Genomic DNA, 17,977 nt, shown 5'->3' with positions numbered 1-17,977 from the left:
CCGCCCCGCGGCTGCCATTGGGCGTCGCGGCCGCCAGTCGTGGGGCGGGGGCCGAGCGGGCCGGGCCGGGCCGGGCCCGGTGGCGGCGGCGGCGGCGCGGAGCGGGGCCCCGCCATGGCCCGCTTCGAGACGCAGTACCAGCGCCTGGAGAGCTCCTCCACCGAGTCCCCTCCCGGCGGAGGTGACCTCCTCGTCCACGTCCCCGAGGGCGCCAAGTGTGAGCGGCGGCACCGGCACCGGGGGTTGGGGCCTGGCCGCCGGCGGCGGCGGCGGGGCGGCGGCCTGAGCTTGAGGGGAGCTGGGGAGCAGGGTGGGGAAGCGTGAGGCGGCGGAGGCCTTGGGGACGGGCGGTGTCCGGGCTGCGGGGGGCAGAGCCAGGCTGGTCGGGGTGGCTGGGGAGGGGGCAAGCAGCCAGGGACCGAGGGGAGCCGGGGATGGGGGCTGTGGGGCCGGTTTGGGGCCTGGGGAGGGGGCCGGGACGGGGGGGAGAGGTGGGCTTGTGCCCCACACGCCGGAAGGCAGGGTGTGCTGGAGGGCCCCTCACCCTGCGCTTCTCTTCCTCCAGCTCCGTGGCATCACATCGAGAACCTGGACCTCTTCTTCTCTCGCATATCCTTTCGCAGGACGGGGTTCAGGTGGGATGCACCCCACCACCTCCTGGGCTCTCACTGCTGGTGGAAACACTGAGTTTGGTGTAACTCAGAGCTGGGGCAGCGTCTGCCCCTTTCCAGAGGACACCACGCAGCTCCAGAGGGGCTGGGGGATGGCAGAACCCCCCTGTCTGTGGGGTGCTGTCACCCAATACTGAGGTGACAGACAGATTTTTTTAGGGATCCTTGGCAGAGTGATGACATTGCCAAGCTGTAGTTACAGTTAAAGCTTTATTTCCTTAACAGGGTTTTATGATTAGCATAGCACAGAATTTATAATCAGAATAGCACAGGATTTCTGTAAGCAGAATCAGTGTAGTACAATTTTGTAAGTAGCGTAGTACAAAATTTTATAGCACCACTTAGGCTATAGTTTCTAATCACCTGGACTCTCTGCACATTGGGTCAGATCTTAATATATGGTTTGCTGTATCAGTATAACAATCATAATCTAGACTCGAAAATCATATAAAAGCATACGAGTCACTCGCTCAATCCTCGGAGGAAGCAGATGATGATGGAGGCATCCCCAGCCACCCGGGAGTCCCGGGTCTCACTGTCCAGCAGCAGTTCCAGTCCAAGTTCCCACTTCGGACTCTTTGATTTTGCGGACAGTGCTCTGGGTGCTGTTACGCTGCCCTGTTCTGTGACAGGGGCGTCACTGCCACCAGGTTGGCTGGATGCCTGGGACCTTCAAGGCCGGTAAGGAAGGGAGTAATCGGCCTCGCACCCAGGAATCTTGAGGCTGGTAGGGAGGGGAAGAAGAAATCTGTTTGCTTTGTCTACTTGGTTCACAGGACCTTCAGGGCCTCATAATGAGGGAAGGGAACCTGATCTGTCACAGAGAATGGCTGCTTGCCTTAGAAAATGGCATTAGTTATGCTAACCCCATTAGCAGGGTTTGGGAGCAGGGGGTACTAGTCACATGTGCTGGGGGTATTAAATGCATTTTTGCCTGTCTCTGTGTTGTCCTGCCCTGCCCACCCTTGTACTGCCTGAGGGCGCACTGAGTTTCTGCTCTGTGCTGGGACAGATCCCCCTCTGGGTGTTGGGTGGAGGAAGAAAGGAGCTTGGATGGAGCCAAGTCCTCTTATCCCAGCTGTGCTTTACCTGGGCAGAGTGTGTTTCCCTGCAGTGGAGAACTAGCTTGCTGATGAGTAGGGATGTGAGGGGGTTTCCATTGGTGGTGGAGGGAGACTTGGCTGGGGGGCTGCAGATGTCAGTGGGACAGAAGCCTGTCCATCCTTTGTCAGAGGGAAAGAGCCTCCAGACTGTTCTCCTTGACCATAGCTTTCACGTCTATAACCTGCATCAGAAGAATGGCTTCACCTGCATGCTCATTGGAGAGATCTTTGAGCTCATGTAAGTACAGGTTACCCCTCTGTTGTGGCTGTGATAGTTCCTGGGGAACAGCCACAGGAATCTGCTGAGCTCCTGCAGCTGTGTGGGTGGGAGGGTTCCCTTTACAGTTGTCCTGTCTCCCCTTCGTTAGAGTTTTCCGTGCCCTAAACTTACACTCCATTTCAAGGAACTGGTGCCCTTGAGCTTTCCTGCTGCCATGGCTGTGGGAATGCACCTCCATGATGCATGTCCCTGCCTGCTTCATGTTTTGGGGGGCAGAAGGGCAATTCCCTCATGCCTGCTCCCTTTTTTCACAGGCAGTTCATCTTTGTGGTGGCATTCACCACCTTTCTTATCAGCTGTGTTGATTACGACATCCTTTTTGCCAACAAAGCAGTAAATCACAGCCAACATCCCAGTGAGCCCATTAAGGTGACTCTGCCAGATGCCTTCCTGCCTCCGAATGTCTGCAGTGCAAGGTAGGGGCAGAGGAGGGCATGTTAGCCACTGCTCTTGCTTTCTCAGGTACTCAGGGCACCTGCCTGGGCCAGTCTCCCACTACTTGCCTCTTCTTGCTTGCAGAATCCAGGCAAACAGCTTCCTCATCTGCATACTGGTGATAGCTGGGGTTTTCTGGATCCACCGACTCGTCAAATTTATCTACAACATTTGCTGCTACTGGGAGATTCACTCTTTCTATATCAATGCACTCAAAATCCCCATGGTAAGTAGCTGGGCCAAGGGCCACGTGCAGGGCCACTAAGGGATGTGGGAGGCATTTGCTGAGTGGTGAGAAGCAGCTCGCCTTCACTCCTCTCCAGAGCCAGCTTCTCCGGAGACCTGTGCCGAATGCTCTTCCCTCTGCTCCATAACCACATGGGTCTCCTTTCAGTGTCTTTTCCAGCAGCCAACTTACTGCGTGTTAACCCCTCTCCGCCCAGCCTGCCTCTCTGCCTGCTGGCACACGCCTCTGCCATCTGTCACCCAATATGTTTATTCTTCGGTGATGGCCTTTTCTGTGATGCCTTTCAACAGAGAAGGCATAAGTGAGGATATCTTCGTACCTCCCGGGGTTGTAGACAATATAATTTTCCTTGTTTACTGGGTGGGAAACTGAGGCATGGACCTGCCCAGTTGGTGAAGGCCACACTGGAGATTGGTGTGTCAAAGATGGGGTTTGAGGCTTGCACATATATCCATGGGATTTGAGGCTTGCACATATATCCTAGTCCAGAGTCCTTTCTGTGATGGACAACATCAAAAGGTGCGGGCGCATCCTTTGAGGAGAGACCGTGTCTTGAGAAAGGTGGGGTGAGCCTAGAAGCTTGGTTTGTCCCCAGCTTTTCTACAGACTCCCTCCAGGACACTGCTTAAGTCCCTTCCCCTGTTCATGTCTCCCTGCTGACTCCAAATGGCAGCTCTGGGAGGACCCATGGGAGCTTGGAGCTGTGTTTGTGCCTTCAAGGCAGCTGGCATGTGAGTGGCTGGGAAATAGTCATCTGCACTAATCTAGGGGTAAAGGGCACCGGGGCAAGGTGTGGGGTTTGCTCGCCGCAGGCTGAAGTGGTGCAGGGAGGTGCCTCATGTTCTGGTGTTGCATGTGCCTCGCCAGCGTCCCGAGGCGTGTGCTGGGACCTGCTGTTTGAGTGGGCTCAGCCCAGCCTCTGTCCCTGGACACATCCTGCCCCTAACCTTGCCGCTTGCCCCCTTGCAGTCCACCCTGCCATACTACACCTGGCAGGAGGTGCAGGCCCGCATTGTGCAGATCCAGAAGGAGCACCAGATCTGCATCCACAAGAAGGAGCTGACGGAGCTGGACATCTACCACCGCATCCTCCGCTTCAAGAACTACATGGTGGCCATGGTGAACAAGTCGCTGCTGCCCATCCGCTTCCGCCTGCCTCTGCTAGGTGACACTGTCTTCTACACACGTGGGCTCAAGTACAACTTTGAGCTCATCTTCTTCTGGGGGCCTGGCTCCCTCTTTGAGAACGAGTGGAGCCTGAAGTCCGAGTACAAGCGGGCCGGGAACCGCCTGGAGCTGGCTGAGAAGCTCAGCACTCGTATCCTCTGGATTGGCATTGCTAACTTCCTCCTCTGCCCCCTCATCCTCATCTGGCAGATCCTCTACGCCTTCTTCAGCTACACAGAAATCCTGAAGCGGGAGCCAGGCAGCCTGGGTGCCCGCTGCTGGTCTCTCTACGGCCGCTGTTACCTCCGTCACTTCAACGAGCTGGACCACGAACTGCACTCACGCCTCAGCAAGGGGTACAAACCAGCTTCCAAGTACATGAACTGCTTTATCTCCCCGCTCCTCACCATCGTGGCCAAGAACGTGGCCTTCTTTGCTGGCTCCATCCTGGCTGTACTCATTGCTCTCACCATCTACGATGAGGACGTGCTGGCAGTCGAGCATGTCCTGACCACAGTCACCCTGCTCGGGGTGGGCATCACGGTGTGCAGGTGAGGTGGGTCTGTGCTGCCCCCGTGCTCCTGGCAGCGCTGTGGGGAGCAGTGAGGCTGACAACCGTCCATGCAAACATGCTCTTTGTTTGCAAGTGGACGTGAATCTGCCTGAGTGAAGGGCACGGCTAGGGAGAGCCAGGAGCAGGCAGGAGAAGGGAGTAGTGGTGATCTTGAGTGCAGTGGTTCTGTGATATGAAGGGTGTTGCTGGAGCTATACAGCAACACCCCAGGGCGGGGCTGGCAGGAAGGTTTGGGTTGGGCACGAAGGCTAGAGGTGGAGCTGTGATACGGGCTGGTCACCCTGCCCTCCCAAGATGAAATCTCCCAGGAACCGAGGTGTGATGCTGTGATGTTTCCCTGTCCTACAGGTCTTTCATCCCCGACCAGCACCTGGTGTTTTGCCCAGAGCAGCTGCTGCGAGTCATCCTGGCGCACATCCACTACATGCCTGACCACTGGCAGGGCAATGCCCACCGCTATGAGACCAGGGACGAGTTTGCCCAGCTCTTCCAGTACAAAGCGGTGAGCTTGGCTTGCAAGGGGCTGGGATGGGGACTCGCCCCTATCCCTGGAGGAGGGAGAAGCTGCTGGAAAGCTGAGCAGCTCCTGGGCTGTCAGAGGAACAAGGCAGCTTTCTCAGAGACACTCTGCCCCAGAAGATGGGCTGGAGCTGGGAGCTGGCTTTGGGATTGTGGGTTTTTTGACATCCTCAAGCTTGTGCTGAGCCCATCATCTCTGTGCTCAGGTCTTCATCCTGGAGGAGCTCCTGAGTCCCATCATCACCCCCCTGATCCTCATCGTCTGCCTGCGGCCCAAGTCGTTGGACATCGTTGACTTCTTCCGCAACTTCACGGTGGAGGTGGTGGGTGTGGGCGACACCTGCTCCTTTGCCCAGATGGACGTGCGCCAGCATGGCCACCCAGCGGTACGTCCCGTGGGTGGTGGGAGAGTAGCCTGGGCTCCCCACCAGCATGTCTGGTCCTTTAGACCCATGAAAGGCCGTAACTTGCCACTCCTGGGAGCCCACAGCCCAGCCCAGCCACCCACCTCTCTGCTGGGTGTCTGGGGCTGCCAGCACAGGTCACCAGCCCCAGAAGGCTCTTGTGGCCCAGCTGTGATTATTAACTTGATATTTTGTGAACGAGGCTTTGTCATTTCTTTATTTGATGTCCTTGCCTGTCTTCACAATCAAGTCGTGTGTCTTCAGGAGAGAGGAATGGGGTTATTTGGACATTTAGAAAGCATGACCACTGAGAACTGACTTAAAGAAGCTGGGCTGCTTGTGCCCAGGGGAGAGGCAGCCTCAAGGAGATGGGAAGCATTTTTTATTATGTAAAATCTAGTGTGGAGGGAAAGGGGATCCATCTGTTTCCTGTGCCTGGGAATTTAGGTTACTTGTCAGGAAAGGCTCCCTAGTGACAGGGCCATGAACTAGGGAAGGGGTGGACTCACTGTGGCAGGAAGCTTTTAAGAACAGTCATTTGTTGGCTGTAGTTGCTCCTGCCAAGAGCTGGAGAGTGCAAGATGAGAGTTTCAGCTCTGGATTTTGTGACTAGTCCCCATCTCTCTGGTTCCCTTGCAGCGATGCATGTTCTGGGGTGGAGGTAGAAGATGATGTGCTCACCGCTTCTTCCCCAGGCTGCAAGGGCTGAGCCTAGCGTGGGGCTTTTGGTGTAGCGCCTGCTACATGTGGAGCCGTGGCCCAGCTTATGCTGGGTGTTGCGTGCTTTGCCCAGACTGATTGCAGGATTCCCAGGCCTGGCGGGGATGTAAAGCAGATCCTGTCCCTCATTACCTGTCTGTGCTCTGCAGTGGATGTCGGCAGGAAAGACGGAAGCCTCCATTTACCAGCAGGCCGAGGATGGCAAGACAGAGCTGTCCCTCATGCACTTTGCCATCACCAACCCCAAATGGCAGCCGCCTCGCGAGAGCACGGCCTTCATCGGCTTCCTGAAGGAGCGGGTGCACCGGGACAGCAGCGTGGCGCTGGCTCAGCAGGCTGTGCTCCCCGAAAACGCCCTCTTCAGCTCCATCCAGTCCCTGCAGTCAGAGTCAGAGGTGCCCAGGCTGGGGCAGATGCGGGGTGTTCTTGGGGTGCTTGCTGGGTGCTGGCAAACTGATACCCTCTGGGCAGTTTTGCCCTTGGCTGGGCTGTATCTGGGGATGCAAATGTGATAAATCAGCACTAGTTAGGACTGCTGCTGGATTTCTAGAGAAGGCAGCAGGCTGTCCTGGGGCACTGTGAGGTGGGGGAGGGGCTGAGAGAGCTGGGGTGCCTCAGTTCTGTGTCCCTGGCAGGGATCAGGCCTCCAAGTCTGCACAGGACAGAGATTCTCTCCCTTTCAACTCTGCAGCCTCACAGCCTGATTGCCAATGTGATAGCGGGCTCCTCAGCACTGGGCTTCCACATGGGCCGGGACGGACAGGCCTCCCGCCATCTCTCCGAAGTGGCCTCAGCCCTGCGTTCCTTCTCCCCGCTCCAGTCTGCCCAGCAGCCTCCCAGCGGCTTCCAGACAGCAGGAAGGGATGGAGAGGGAGCCCAGCCTCGCAGCGCCAGTGCCATGACAGCCTCTGGGTAAGCTGCAGGCTGGAGAGGCATGGCCAGACACCTTGCAAATTCCCTAAACCCTCGTCCGATTGCCATCCTGTTGTCCTAGGTACACGGTGGCATTTGTCTCTGCAGCCTGGGCCAGCAAGGGGCATGTTCATAAGCAGGTGCTTAGGCTGTCCCCAAAGGACAGTGTTAAGGTTCTGGTGTTCTCCTGTAGGTACCACAGTGGTGAGAAACCCCTGGTAGGGAAGAGGCAGTGCCATAGCAGGGCTGGTCATCTTGTGTATCTGGGGAGATGCTACAGAGGGCCTGTTCCTACCCAGCCCAGGAGCAGGTGTCTGCACGCCTGGCGTTAGAGCAGAGAGGGGCTGGGCGGCGTGGGGGGCACCTGGGCAGCAAATACCACTTGTGTGTCCCATGGCAGTGCTGATGCGAGGACCATGAGCTCGGGTAGCAGCGCCTGGGAAGGTCAGCTACAGAGCATGATCCTGTCGGAGTACGCCTCCACTGAGATGAGTCTCCACGCACTCTACATGCATGAGGTGAGCAGGCTGGAGCTGGGCCAGCCAGAGGGTCGCGGGGCAGGACAGGCAGGACTGGGGTGCCCTGTCTGGAATGACCGGAATGCCGGTGTGAGTGAGAGCTGAGACCAGTGTGTGTGCAGTGTTGGGGAGAGGGTTCTGTTCGGGCATCTGTGCTCTCCCACACAGCTGATTCACTCGTGTCTTGGCCTTCAGTTGCACAAGCAGCACGCCCAGCTGGAGCCCGAGCGGCACACTTGGCACCGGCGAGAGAGTGACGAGAGTGGGGAGAGCGCTCACGAGGAGCTGGACGCTCAGCGGGGTGCCCCCATCCCCATCCCTCGCTCTGCCAGCTACCCCTTCTCCTCACCGCGGCAGCCTGCCGAGGAGACGGCCACGCTGCAGACCGGCTTCCAGCGGCGATACGGTGGCATCACAGGTACGGGAGCCAGGGCAGAGATCTGAGCTCTGGGGCAGAGCCCCATAATCGATGCCCTGTATGGACTGGCACGAGCAGCCTGCCTGCCCCTGAAGACTGACAGGCCCCCAGGTAGCTAATCTTCCTCCTTGCCTCACCTGCAGACCCGGGCACAGTACACAAAGCCTCATCACACTTCTCCCGCCTCCCTCTGGGAGGCTGGGCTGAGGACGGGCAGTCAGCGAGACACCCAGAGCCCGTGCCAGAGGAGAGCTCAGAGGATGAGCTTCCACCACAGATCCACAAGGTAGGGATGAAGGCTGTGGCTGAGAGGGGCAAGGTGTACTCGGGATGCAAGGTTGGGGTGCTGGCAGCTGGTCCCGATAGGTGCCACATCTCCTCTCTGTCTTGCAGGTATAGCCTTGTAGACTGGGGATCTCATGGGGGTTGCAGACTGGGAGCCGCCTGGGCAGCAGGATGTGGCGTCAGCCTGATTCTTCTCCCGTCCCAAGTGGACAGGATAGTCCTGGGCTCCATTTTGTTGCCATCAATTGCCGAAGAGACAAAACTGCCAGGTCGGCGGCTTTGCGGTGGCACTTTGTGTCCAGCCGTGTGTCAAGTCAACGCCACTCTGACTCGTGGGGTGAATGCGTGTGTGAGTACATACCTGTGTCTGTGTTCACATCTGTGTCGTCCGTGTCAGAGGATCGCTGCAGAGCCTGCGAAAGCTGACATGACAGGACTAGCAGTGGGGAGCTGTGGACTGGCTTGGAGGTGGCAGCAGCAGCTGCTCTTCAAAGGGATGTGAGATGACACCAGCTCCAGATGTCTGCCCGGAGCTGGGACCTGCCGCCAACGTGAAGGCAGGAGCTGTTGGGGGGTCTAGCTCGGCCTGTAGCACCACGCCTGCCCTGTCTGCGGCCCTGGGGAGGTGCCCAGGACCATGTTCGCCCTGGAGAGGACAATGTTGTGCCCTTCAGCCCAGAGCAGGACAGCAGTGGGGCAGTCACCCACCCCTCTGCCCCAGCACCCTGCAGAGGGACAGGCCCCAGCTGCTGCTGGTGTGGGTAGGGGTGGGATCTAGAGCTGGTGGGAACAGCTCTGGCTGGGATCTGGGGATGCTGCAGCTCTTCCCTAACTCCCATGACAGCTGCCCCGTACCCTGCACACAAGGAAGGATCGGTGGGGTCCCTGATATCCCCCCCAGCTGGCAGCCTCTCTGCCATACCTCTGGGCTAGGGCAGCGTCCTCCCCCTGCGCAGCACCCGTGGGATGCAGGCTGCTAGCGGGCCCTCCTGCAGTGCCAAAGAGACCCCAGGGTGGGGCAGCCCGGCGTCTCCCGGGAGTGTTCACAGCCCCCTTGGAGCCCACCCTGAAGCTCTTGTGCTCTGTGTATTGGTTCCCTTCCCCCAAGCATGATAAAGGCCTTTTCCCCATGTCCAGGCTGTGGTGCATTGGGTCTGTCCTCCTGATGTGGCCGTTTCTGTGGTATCGGGCCTTTCCTCTTCCCCAAGCAATCTCACCCAGGCGCTCCCAGCTCCTCCTTCCCTCCTGAAACCATCCTTTTGCTTGCAACATGGCTTTGGCTGCCGTGGAGACCATATACCAAGCAGCTGGCTCGTGCCTGGGGGGGTAAGGAGGGGTGCCTTGAACCCAGAAGGGAGAGGTAAACCCCAGCCCTGGGGTGCTGGTGGTGGGGGATCAGCATCCTGGCTGTGGAGCGTGGCCTGAGGCAAGACCTTTCCACCATCCTGGTTTCCCTCTCCTTTCTTCTAGTGGCAGCTTGTGAGGATCTGCATCCCTGCTAACCCCTGCCAGGCTTTGCTTTCCCCTCCCTCCCTCCCCTTGCCTGTGGCAGGGGCTGCTTGCTTTTGCCATGCCCTCTGCAAGCACCGCAGGCCCTCCTCTGCCATCCCTGGAGTCCAGGGCTGCCTCTCTTCCCCTGCCAGGGTTATTGCCTCTGCCCTTTGAGCCTGGGCTGGGCGCACACCAGTGAGCCGGCTGCTCCCAGCACTGCAGGGCTGCGTGCGCCCAGGTAGCCAGGGCACGAGCGGGACAGGGGTGCTCACGCAGAGGCAGGCTCTTTGGGGGTGGCACGTTCCCTGCTGCGATGGGGTGGGACCGACCAACCGGAGCTGCAACTGCTCTGGGGTCTGTGAGAGACCAAAGGGAGCGTGCTAAGCAGAGCTCAGGATGGGGTCAGGACTGAGCCAAGCCGGAGCCCTGCAGGCCTGTGTGCTGCTGGGGTCCTCCCATGGAGGAGCGGCTGCAACGACTCCGCAGCAGCTCCGGCTTGGGGCTGTCAAGGCATGGCAAAGGGAAACTGAAAGCAAATTTCCCGGGAACCCAAGCTTTCCAGTGGCTTCCCCTCGCACCTGGGCTACCATCCTGCATGGAGGTGAGCCTTCCCCGGGGCTTCCCGGCAGATTTGTTGCTGATCCCTAGGCTGAGCGGCTGAAGGCTGACAGGGCTCTGGGGCGGGGAGGAAGCCTGGGCCTTTCCCTGGGCTGGCAGGAAGGATAGGCCAGGCAGGAGCAGGCCCGAGTCCTTGCCGCATGTCGTGCTTGTGTCGTCAGTGTCCCATGTGCATGGCGCGTCCCTCTTCCTCATCCTCTCCCGGGGCGTGCGGGCGTGGGGGTCCCCGGGGAGCGCGGTATCGCACCTCCCGTGCCCTCACTGTACAGCTGTATAGCCGTCTAATAAAGATGGGCTGTATCATCCCTGCTCGCGTCCGAGTCTCCCTTCACTCCGCAGCACCGTGCGGCCCCCCTGGACCCGGCTACGGCGTGGAGGACGGAGGAAGCCGGAGGAGCTGGCGCCTGTGATGGCGGCGGGAGGCTGCGAGGTGCCTGCCGGCCGCTCCGCCTGGGCTGGCAGCTCCCCGGAGCTCGATCCCGGGGGCCGCGGGGGGGGGAGGCAGGGGCTATATTTATCCCCGGGGCTGGCAGAGCCCCGTCCTGCCTGACCTCTGCGGCGGGCCGGGACCTCGCCGGGCCGGCGGGGGCTATCGCGGTGCCGCAGCGCCGGGCTGGCGGCGGCGATAAGCGGGAGCGGGACGCCTCGCCTCGGCTTCGGGGACCCCGCCTCGGCCCCCGGCCCGGGAGCGCGTCCCACGCCGCCGACACCTCCCCGGTCCCCTCCCTGCAGCGGGGCGGGGGGCGCGGGGCCGGGCACCGAGGCCCCGGGGGTCCGGGGGATGCGCCCCGGGGTGCGGGCTGGGGCGCGGGCCCGGTGCCGGGGAGGGCGCGCAGGAGCCCGGCGGTGCCGGCGCAGGGGCGGGGAGCGGGGCGGGGCGGAGCGGCGCCGGGGCCCGGCGGGCGGCGGCTGGCGGCGGCGCGGGGGCCCGGAGCGGGCCGGGGCCGGCGGGCCCGGGGCAGGTGAGCGGGCGCGGGGGCGCGGGCGGGGCGGCGGGGCGGCTGCGCGGGCAGCGGGGCGGCGGCAGCGCCGGGACCGGCTGTCCCGGGGCCAAGCGGCGCCGGCACCGCCCGGGCATTGCCCGGCACGGCCGCTGCCTCGCCCCGGCGTGGCCCCTGCTTTTGGCCTCGCCTTGCCGCAGCGTTGCCCTGCGCTTCCCCCGTGCATCCCCTGCGTTACCCCCCCCCCCCCCCCCCGCCGCACTGCCGCTGCGTTGCCCCCATTGCTCCCCCCGACTCAAGACCGGTCCCGGCACCCCACTGCCTTCCTGTCCCTGCGGTCTCACTGCCCCCCGTGTCCGGGGCCCCCCCAAGGGCCCAAGTGGCTCGGGGGGGCCCAGTGCAGTGTTGCCCCCCCCGCCCAGGGCATTGGCAAAGCCCTGCGAGCGGATCCTGGCGCGGTGCTCGTGTTCATCCCCATGCAGAGCTGGCCGTGCTTGCATGCACGTGTGTCCCCTCTGCCGTGTCCAGTGCTGCTTGCCCCTGTCCCCATGAGTGTCCCCCTCTGCTTGGCTGTGCCATCCCGCCTTGGGTCCCTCGTTGCAGCCGTACCTAACAGCCCATCCTGCGACCTTCCTCCAGCTCCTCTTCTCTCCACAGAGGGTGACCTGCCAGGATGGCGGTGCTGGGGGGCTACTGTGAGGGCAACAGCTCCATCGCCCAGGCCTGGGTCCAGCAGGGCTTCCAGCCCTGCTTCTTCTTCACGCTGGTGCCAGCTGTGCTGCTGAGCGTTTGCCTGCTGCTGGGCGCCCTGCAGTACGCCTGCTACGTCCGCTTTGGCCGCACCATGGAGCCCAAGTACATCCCCCGCTCCCACCTCTACCGTGGCCAGGTCCTGCTGTCCCTGCTCCTGGCCCTGCAGCCCTTCGGTGGGCTGCTGTGGCAAGTGGCGGGGCCAGGACGGCTGTACGGGTACATGTTGCTGCATGCCTGCCTCTGGGCCCTCAGCTGGGGCTGCGCCGTCGCCCTCCTGCAGCTGGAGCACACGCGGGTGCTGGTGCACGACCGGACACGGGGCCATGGCACCGTCCTCCTCCTCTTCTGGGCGCTGGCCTTCGCCGCCGAGAACCTGACCCTGGTGTGCTGGAGGAGCCCGCTGTGGTGGTGGGCACTGGAGGACACCAACCAGAAGGTGGGCTGGGGGCAGGGAAGGGGGACTTGGGCCCTTTGGGGGGGGCTGCAGCATTGCAGTGCTGGGGTGGAGTGTGCATGCCGTGCCTGGCCATGCCCAGGGTGCATGTGCTTCTGGGTTGCACCCATGCATCTGTCACATGTCTCAGCCCCGAGTCCAGCTATCGCACATCTTTCCATGCCCCCATCTGGCTCTGGTCCTGCTTCTGCCTGGCCCAGCCCCAGGCACAGGGGCAGGGGGTGTCTGCCTGCTCCCCTCAGCCCTTTACCTCCCTGCTCCCCCCAGGGTAGGGGCACCCCAGGCCAGAGGGCACAGGGCCAGACATGGCAGGGAGGAAGGAAGGGGTCTGGGTGCTGCCTGAGGTGCTGTGCTCAGCCAGGGTGTCCCGCTGAGCTGCATGGGGTGTCCCCTCTCCCCTGGCTGCACTGCACCCCATCCCCGAGCCCTGCTCCTTGCCTCTCTCGGCTCATATCCATCCCATGCCCGGCCGGGCTGTGCCAAGGGCTGGCTGTGGTGCTGACCCCCCCACTCTCCATCCAGGTGCAGTTCGGCTTCTGGCTGCTGTGTTACATCTGCACATTCATGCTCTTCGTCCTGGGTATGAAGGCCCCGGGGCTGCCCCACAAGCCCTACATGCTGCTGGTCAACGAGGAGGAGCGGGACGTAGAGAACAGCCAGGTGAGTCCTGGGGCTGGAGCAGTTTGGGGACATGGGCAGGGAGGAGGCGGGGACAAAATGAAAGTACAGCTGTCTTGATGAAGATGATCAGCATCTTCAGGAGACCGGGGAGGAGTGAGGTTTAGGGCTGCCCAAGCTCCCTGCCCGCCGTCAGCAGGATGCGGCCCTGCTGGGAGGGTGGAGTGGGGACCCTGGGAGGACGGGGCTGGTTTTCTTGGTGGGGTGTTCGCCGGGGCCATTGCCATCTGGGCTGGGGTGCCAAGACAGTGACCCCTCACTCTGCTCTCCCCCAGCCGCTCCTGCCCAATGCCAGCAGGACCACTTCCACATGGAAGGATTTCCGGAGGAAGCTGCGGCTGCTAGTGCCATACATGTGGCCGAGGGGCAACCACCTGCTGCAGGGGCTGGTGCTGTTCTGCATGGCGCTCATGGGGCTGGAGCGGGCCATCAACGTCTTCGTCCCCATCTACTACAAGAACATTGGTGAGGCACCTGGAGCTCGGCGTGTGAGGCTGCCCACGGCCTCACCAAGTGCTGGGGGGTGTCGCGAGTGACCTGGGGGGCTGCAGGAACCTGGCAGGAGCAGGGTCCAGGGGGTCAGAGACCAGCGGTGGGTGCTGGGGCTGGTTCCCATGGGGCACCCGGCGATGCTCCCTGCCCCTCTGCCCTGACCCTTGCCGCCCTCTCCCCAGTGAACGAGCTGACAGAGGGTGTTCCTTGGCACACCCTGGCCTGGACTGTCTGCATCTACGTGGGGCTGAAGTTCCTGCAGGGTGGAGGTGCTGGTAAGGACCACCGGGAAGGATGGGGCGCTGGGGAGAGACAGCGTGGGGCACGTCATGCCAGGGCTGGGGTGGCTGCCCCCATCACTGCTGCTCTCTCTTGGGAGCAGCAACCAGGGCTGGTCCCAGCTTGGGGACAGCGGGGGGAGCCCCATCCCAAATCCCTCTTTCTCAGCTGGGCTTTCTGAGCTAGCTGCACGCCCCGGTGGTGTTGGTCCCTGCTGACCGTCCCATGGTGCTCCACAGGCTCTACTGGCTTCGTGAGCAACCTGCGCACCTTCCTGTGGGTGTGGGTGCAGCAGTTCACCAACCGGCAGGTGCAGGTGCAGCTCTTCGCCCACCTGCACGGGCTGTCCCTGCGCTGGCACCTGGGGCGTCGCACCGGTGAGGTCCTGCGCAGCGTGGACCGGGGCACCAGCAGCATCAACAGCCTGCTCAGGTCAGAGCGTGCCCGCAGCGGGCGGGGGGTGGCCAGGCAGCCCCACCGGGCCAGGCTGATGCACCATCCCACTTCCCACCCCCTAGCTACATCGTCTTCAGCATCATCCCCACCATTGCGGACATTGTCATCGGCATCGTTTACTTCACCTCGGTCTTCAGCGCCTGGTTTGGCCTCATCATCTTCGTGTGTATGAGCCTCTACCTGAGTGAGTAGGGGATCGGGGTGCAGGGGTGCCATGCTGAGCTGTGGGGCAGCAGGCGCCTACCAATGCCGCCCACTCCTGGCCGCAGCTCTGACCATCTTCATCACTGAGTGGAGGACCAAGTACCGGCGGGACATGAACACACGGGACAACGAGGCCAAGTCCCGGGCCGTGGACTCACTGCTCAATTTTGAGACGGTACCACAGGCGGTGGGGGGGTCGCTGAGCACTGCCTGGCGCTGGGGGGCTGATCCGGGCGCTGACCCCAGCTCTGCATCCTGCAGGTGAAGTACTACAATGCAGAGAGCTACGAGGTGAACCGCTTTAATGATGCCATCGTCAAGTACCAGGTACAGGGTGCTCGGCACCAGCAGGGGAGTCGGGGGGGAAGGAGCCGAGCCTCACGGGCACCTGGGGGGAGGATGGAGCTCACCGTGGGTCTGGTTTGGAGGTGGCAGCATCCCAGAGGACCTTGCCTCTTCCAGCTCTCGGAGTGGAAAGTCAGTGCCTCGCTGGGTCTCCTCAACCAGACCCAGAACCTGGTCATCGGCCTGGGGCTGCTGGCGGGGGTCCCTACTCTGCGCCTACTTCGTCACCGAAAACAAGCTGCAGGTAAGGCTGGTGCCAGCCTGGGCAGCCCCTGCCCGGGGTGGGGCCCTGGGGCTGCTGGTGACGGGCACCTCTCCCCTGCCCCTTCCAGGTGGGGGACTTTGTCCTCTTCGGCACCTACATCATCCAGCTCTACACGCCGCTCAACTGGTTCGGGACTTACTACAGGTAATGCTGGGAGCTGTGGGGGTGCCTGGGGTCCCCCTCCCCATGGGCACCTGCTTCGGGATGCACGCACCCAAACCCTTCCCTCTGGTCTTTTCCCCCTTCCAGGATGATCCAGAACTCCTTCGTGGACATGGAGAACATGTTTGAGCTCTTCCACGAGGAGCAGGAGGTGGGTGCCACCTTCCCGGACCCCGCTCCCTGGCACGGCCCTGTGGTCCTGCCCTGGGGAGGGGCTGGCTCTGAGGCCGCGTCTCGCCCTCCGGCAGGTGAAGGATGCGGTGAACGCCGGCGACCTGCGCTTGGAGGCCGGGCGGATTGAGTTTGAGAACGTGCACTTCAGCTACGTGGATGGGTACGGGGCGGCGGGCATGGGGTGGCAGGGTGGGACAAGTCGAGCTATGGGGCCTGGCACAGGGATGTGGGGTAGGGGAGGTGGCCCTGAGTCCCTCTCTGTCTCCCTTTCCCAGGAAGGAAATCCTGCAGGACGTCTCCTTCTCTGTGATGCCTGGGCAGACCCTGGCCCTGGTGAGAGCGGGACCATGGGCGTGGGTTCACTGCTGGAGGGTGGGATGGGGGAAGAGGGGCTGGGAAATATGGAAATACTGAAATTACCTGGCTGTTCTCCACGTCCCGCTCCTCCTCGTTGACCAGCAGCATGTAGGGCTTGTGGGGCAGCCCCTGGCCTCCAGCAGCGGGGAGCCTCTGGTGTCTCCAGGTCCCTTTACCTTTGCGTATAGGTGGGACCTTCGGGCTCGGGGAAGAGCACCATCATCCGCCTGCTCTTCCGCTTCTACGACGTGCGGGGCGGCTGCATCCGCATCGACAGGCAGGACATCTCCCAGGTGAGGGTGGGAGGCCTCCGGGGACCGGCGGGGTTCCCCCCAGCTGCAGGGTGGAGATGCAGCTGAGCCTGTGGTCCAGGCAGGACCCTGGAGCAGACACCCTGCAAGGAGCAGGGTGTTGGGCTCAGCCGAGGGGTAGGATTGGGGTTTGGGGTCTTTGCGGGGGGGTATGTGTCTGGCTGAGGCCTCACGCCCGCCTCCGCAGGTGAAGCAGGCGTCGCTGCGCGCTCACATCGGGGTGGTGCCCCAGGACACGGTGCTCTTCAACGACACCATCGCCAACAACATCCGTTACGGACGGATCCTGGCCACTGACCAGGAGGTGCAGGAGGCAGCCCAGGCTGCTGACATCCACGACCGCATCCTTTCCTTCCCCGATGGTGAGACCCCCGCGGTCCCCTCCTTGCCCTCCCCTGCCATCCCGGGGTCCCCCATGACCTTGTAGCTGCCCTCATGGGTGTCCTTGGGACATCCCCCATGGGGACACCTGCGGGACCCTGTGCCTTGCTTTGCCTCTCCCTGCCATCTCTCCAGGGCTAAATCAGACCCTGGGCAGGGATGGGCTGAGGCTGCGCCAGGCAGCTGCGTGGTCCCGGCAGGACACCCCCCCCACGCAGCACAGCCTTGGTCCCCATCCCTGTTTTGGAGGGCACCAGCACAGCACGTTTCTGCCCTTGTGCCTGCAGGATACAACACCCAGGTGGGGGAGCGGGGGCTGAAGCTGAGTGGCGGGGAGAAGCAGCGCATCGCCATCGCACGCACCATCCTGAAGGGTCCCCGCATCATCCTGCTGGATGAGGTAACGGCAGCGGCCCCCAGCCTTGCCCTGCTCTGCAGCAGCCCCTGCCCCATCAGCTGCCTCCGCTGCTCGTGTCCCTTCCCCACGCCCTGCCTCTCCCCTAGGCCACGTCTGCGCTCGACACAGAGACCGAGAGGAACATCCAGGCCTCCCTGGCCAAGGTCTGCGCCCACCGCACCACCATCGTTGTTGCACATAGGTAGGGATGGGGAAAAGGGCTGATCCGGGAGGTGCTGAGCTCTCCGGGCTGGCCAGCCCCCCCCCCCCCGCACAGGGACTCGCAGACCTGTCCTCCTGCCTGGGAGGTGGCAGCCCCTGCGGCTCCTTGCACTGTGCAAACCACCCCCCCGGGCCCTCTCCCCTCTGAGCCAGGATAACACCCTGCCTTGCCCTGCAGGCTCTCCACCGTGGTGGGCGCAGACCAGATCCTGGTGCTCAAGGATGGGCGCATCGCGGAGCGAGGGAGGTGAGCGCAGGGGTAGGGGTTGGTGCTGTCTGCCCATGGGGACCCCCTCCCTGGCTCTGGGGCCAGCTTGGGACCCTGCACCCCCACGCTCTCCCCGCAGGCACGAGGAGCTGCTGCAGAAAGGCGGTGTGTATGCCGGCATGTGGCTGCAGCAGCAGGCCGGGGATGAGAACGAGAGCAAGGAGCGCCGCACCGAGAAGCCTCCAGGCAGCAAGAAGGGGCCGTGAACATGGCTGGGGGTTCTGCTGTGACACTGACCGGGGCCCAGGCCCCCGCGCTGCCAGGGAGCCCTTTGCCAGCTGCAGGCTGGGGCCCCGCATTCCCCGGGAGCTGCAGGGGCTGGGTTGGACACTCCACTACATTTGTACCCGTTTGTTTTGCTGTTGTGTAGTTTCTTAAACCAGGTCCTTCCCAGCTCCGTGTCTGTGTGCTCTGGGCAGGGTACGCGCCTGCAGGACCCCCCACCCCGGGGGGGCCGTGCTCCGGGCAGGGGCAGG

General features: G+C 62.4%; 2 protein-coding genes across 4 annotated transcripts; both read left to right on the top strand.

The window, feature by feature from the left end:
* Window positions 1-114: 114 nt before the first annotated feature.
* ATG9A (autophagy related 9A) lies at window positions 115-9,959 on the top strand. Of its 3 annotated transcripts, XM_075710942.1 has the most exons (14): window positions 115-217; window positions 566-609; window positions 1,948-2,012; window positions 2,309-2,470; window positions 2,574-2,715; window positions 3,706-4,454; window positions 4,826-4,979; window positions 5,203-5,382; window positions 6,270-6,515; window positions 6,812-7,032; window positions 7,433-7,550; window positions 7,746-7,968; window positions 8,112-8,254; window positions 8,362-9,958. In XM_075710942.1, the coding sequence occupies exons 1-14, from the start codon at window positions 115-117 to the stop codon at window positions 8,365-8,367; spliced, it is 2,556 nt and encodes an 851-aa protein (XP_075567057.1). In that variant the 3' UTR covers window positions 8,368-9,958. The 3 variants fall into 3 exon arrangements, with proteins under 3 accessions (XP_075567057.1, XP_075567055.1, XP_075567056.1); XM_075710940.1 differs by lacking the exons at window positions 115-217; window positions 566-609 and having other exon boundaries at window positions 636-2,012; XM_075710941.1 differs by lacking the exons at window positions 115-217; window positions 566-609; window positions 2,309-2,470 and having other exon boundaries at window positions 636-2,012; window positions 8,362-9,959.
* A 1,342-nt stretch (window positions 9,960-11,301) lies between these two features.
* Window positions 11,302-17,883, top strand: ABCB6 (ATP binding cassette subfamily B member 6 (LAN blood group)). The gene is given in 21 exon segments (XM_075710349.1): window positions 11,302-11,324; window positions 11,961-12,492; window positions 13,033-13,170; window positions 13,464-13,653; window positions 13,863-13,955; window positions 14,199-14,391; window positions 14,478-14,599; window positions 14,685-14,794; window positions 14,881-14,946; window positions 15,082-15,162; window positions 15,164-15,208; window positions 15,297-15,373; window positions 15,479-15,542; window positions 15,640-15,725; window positions 15,841-15,898; window positions 16,111-16,215; window positions 16,421-16,595; window positions 16,902-17,014; window positions 17,119-17,213; window positions 17,412-17,480; window positions 17,581-17,883. Coding segments are annotated over 20 exon segments (2,523 nt in total). The 5' UTR covers window positions 11,302-11,324; window positions 11,961-11,976; the 3' UTR covers window positions 17,708-17,883.
* Window positions 17,884-17,977: the final 94 nt, after the last annotated feature.

This window comes from Pelecanus crispus, chromosome 5 (assembly GCF_030463565.1).
Source record: "Pelecanus crispus isolate bPelCri1 chromosome 5, bPelCri1.pri, whole genome shotgun sequence".
Taxonomy (NCBI): Eukaryota; Metazoa; Chordata; class Aves; order Pelecaniformes; family Pelecanidae; genus Pelecanus; species Pelecanus crispus.
Note: the sequence above shows the minus strand (reverse complement) of the source record. Positions and strands in the feature narration are given on the sequence as shown.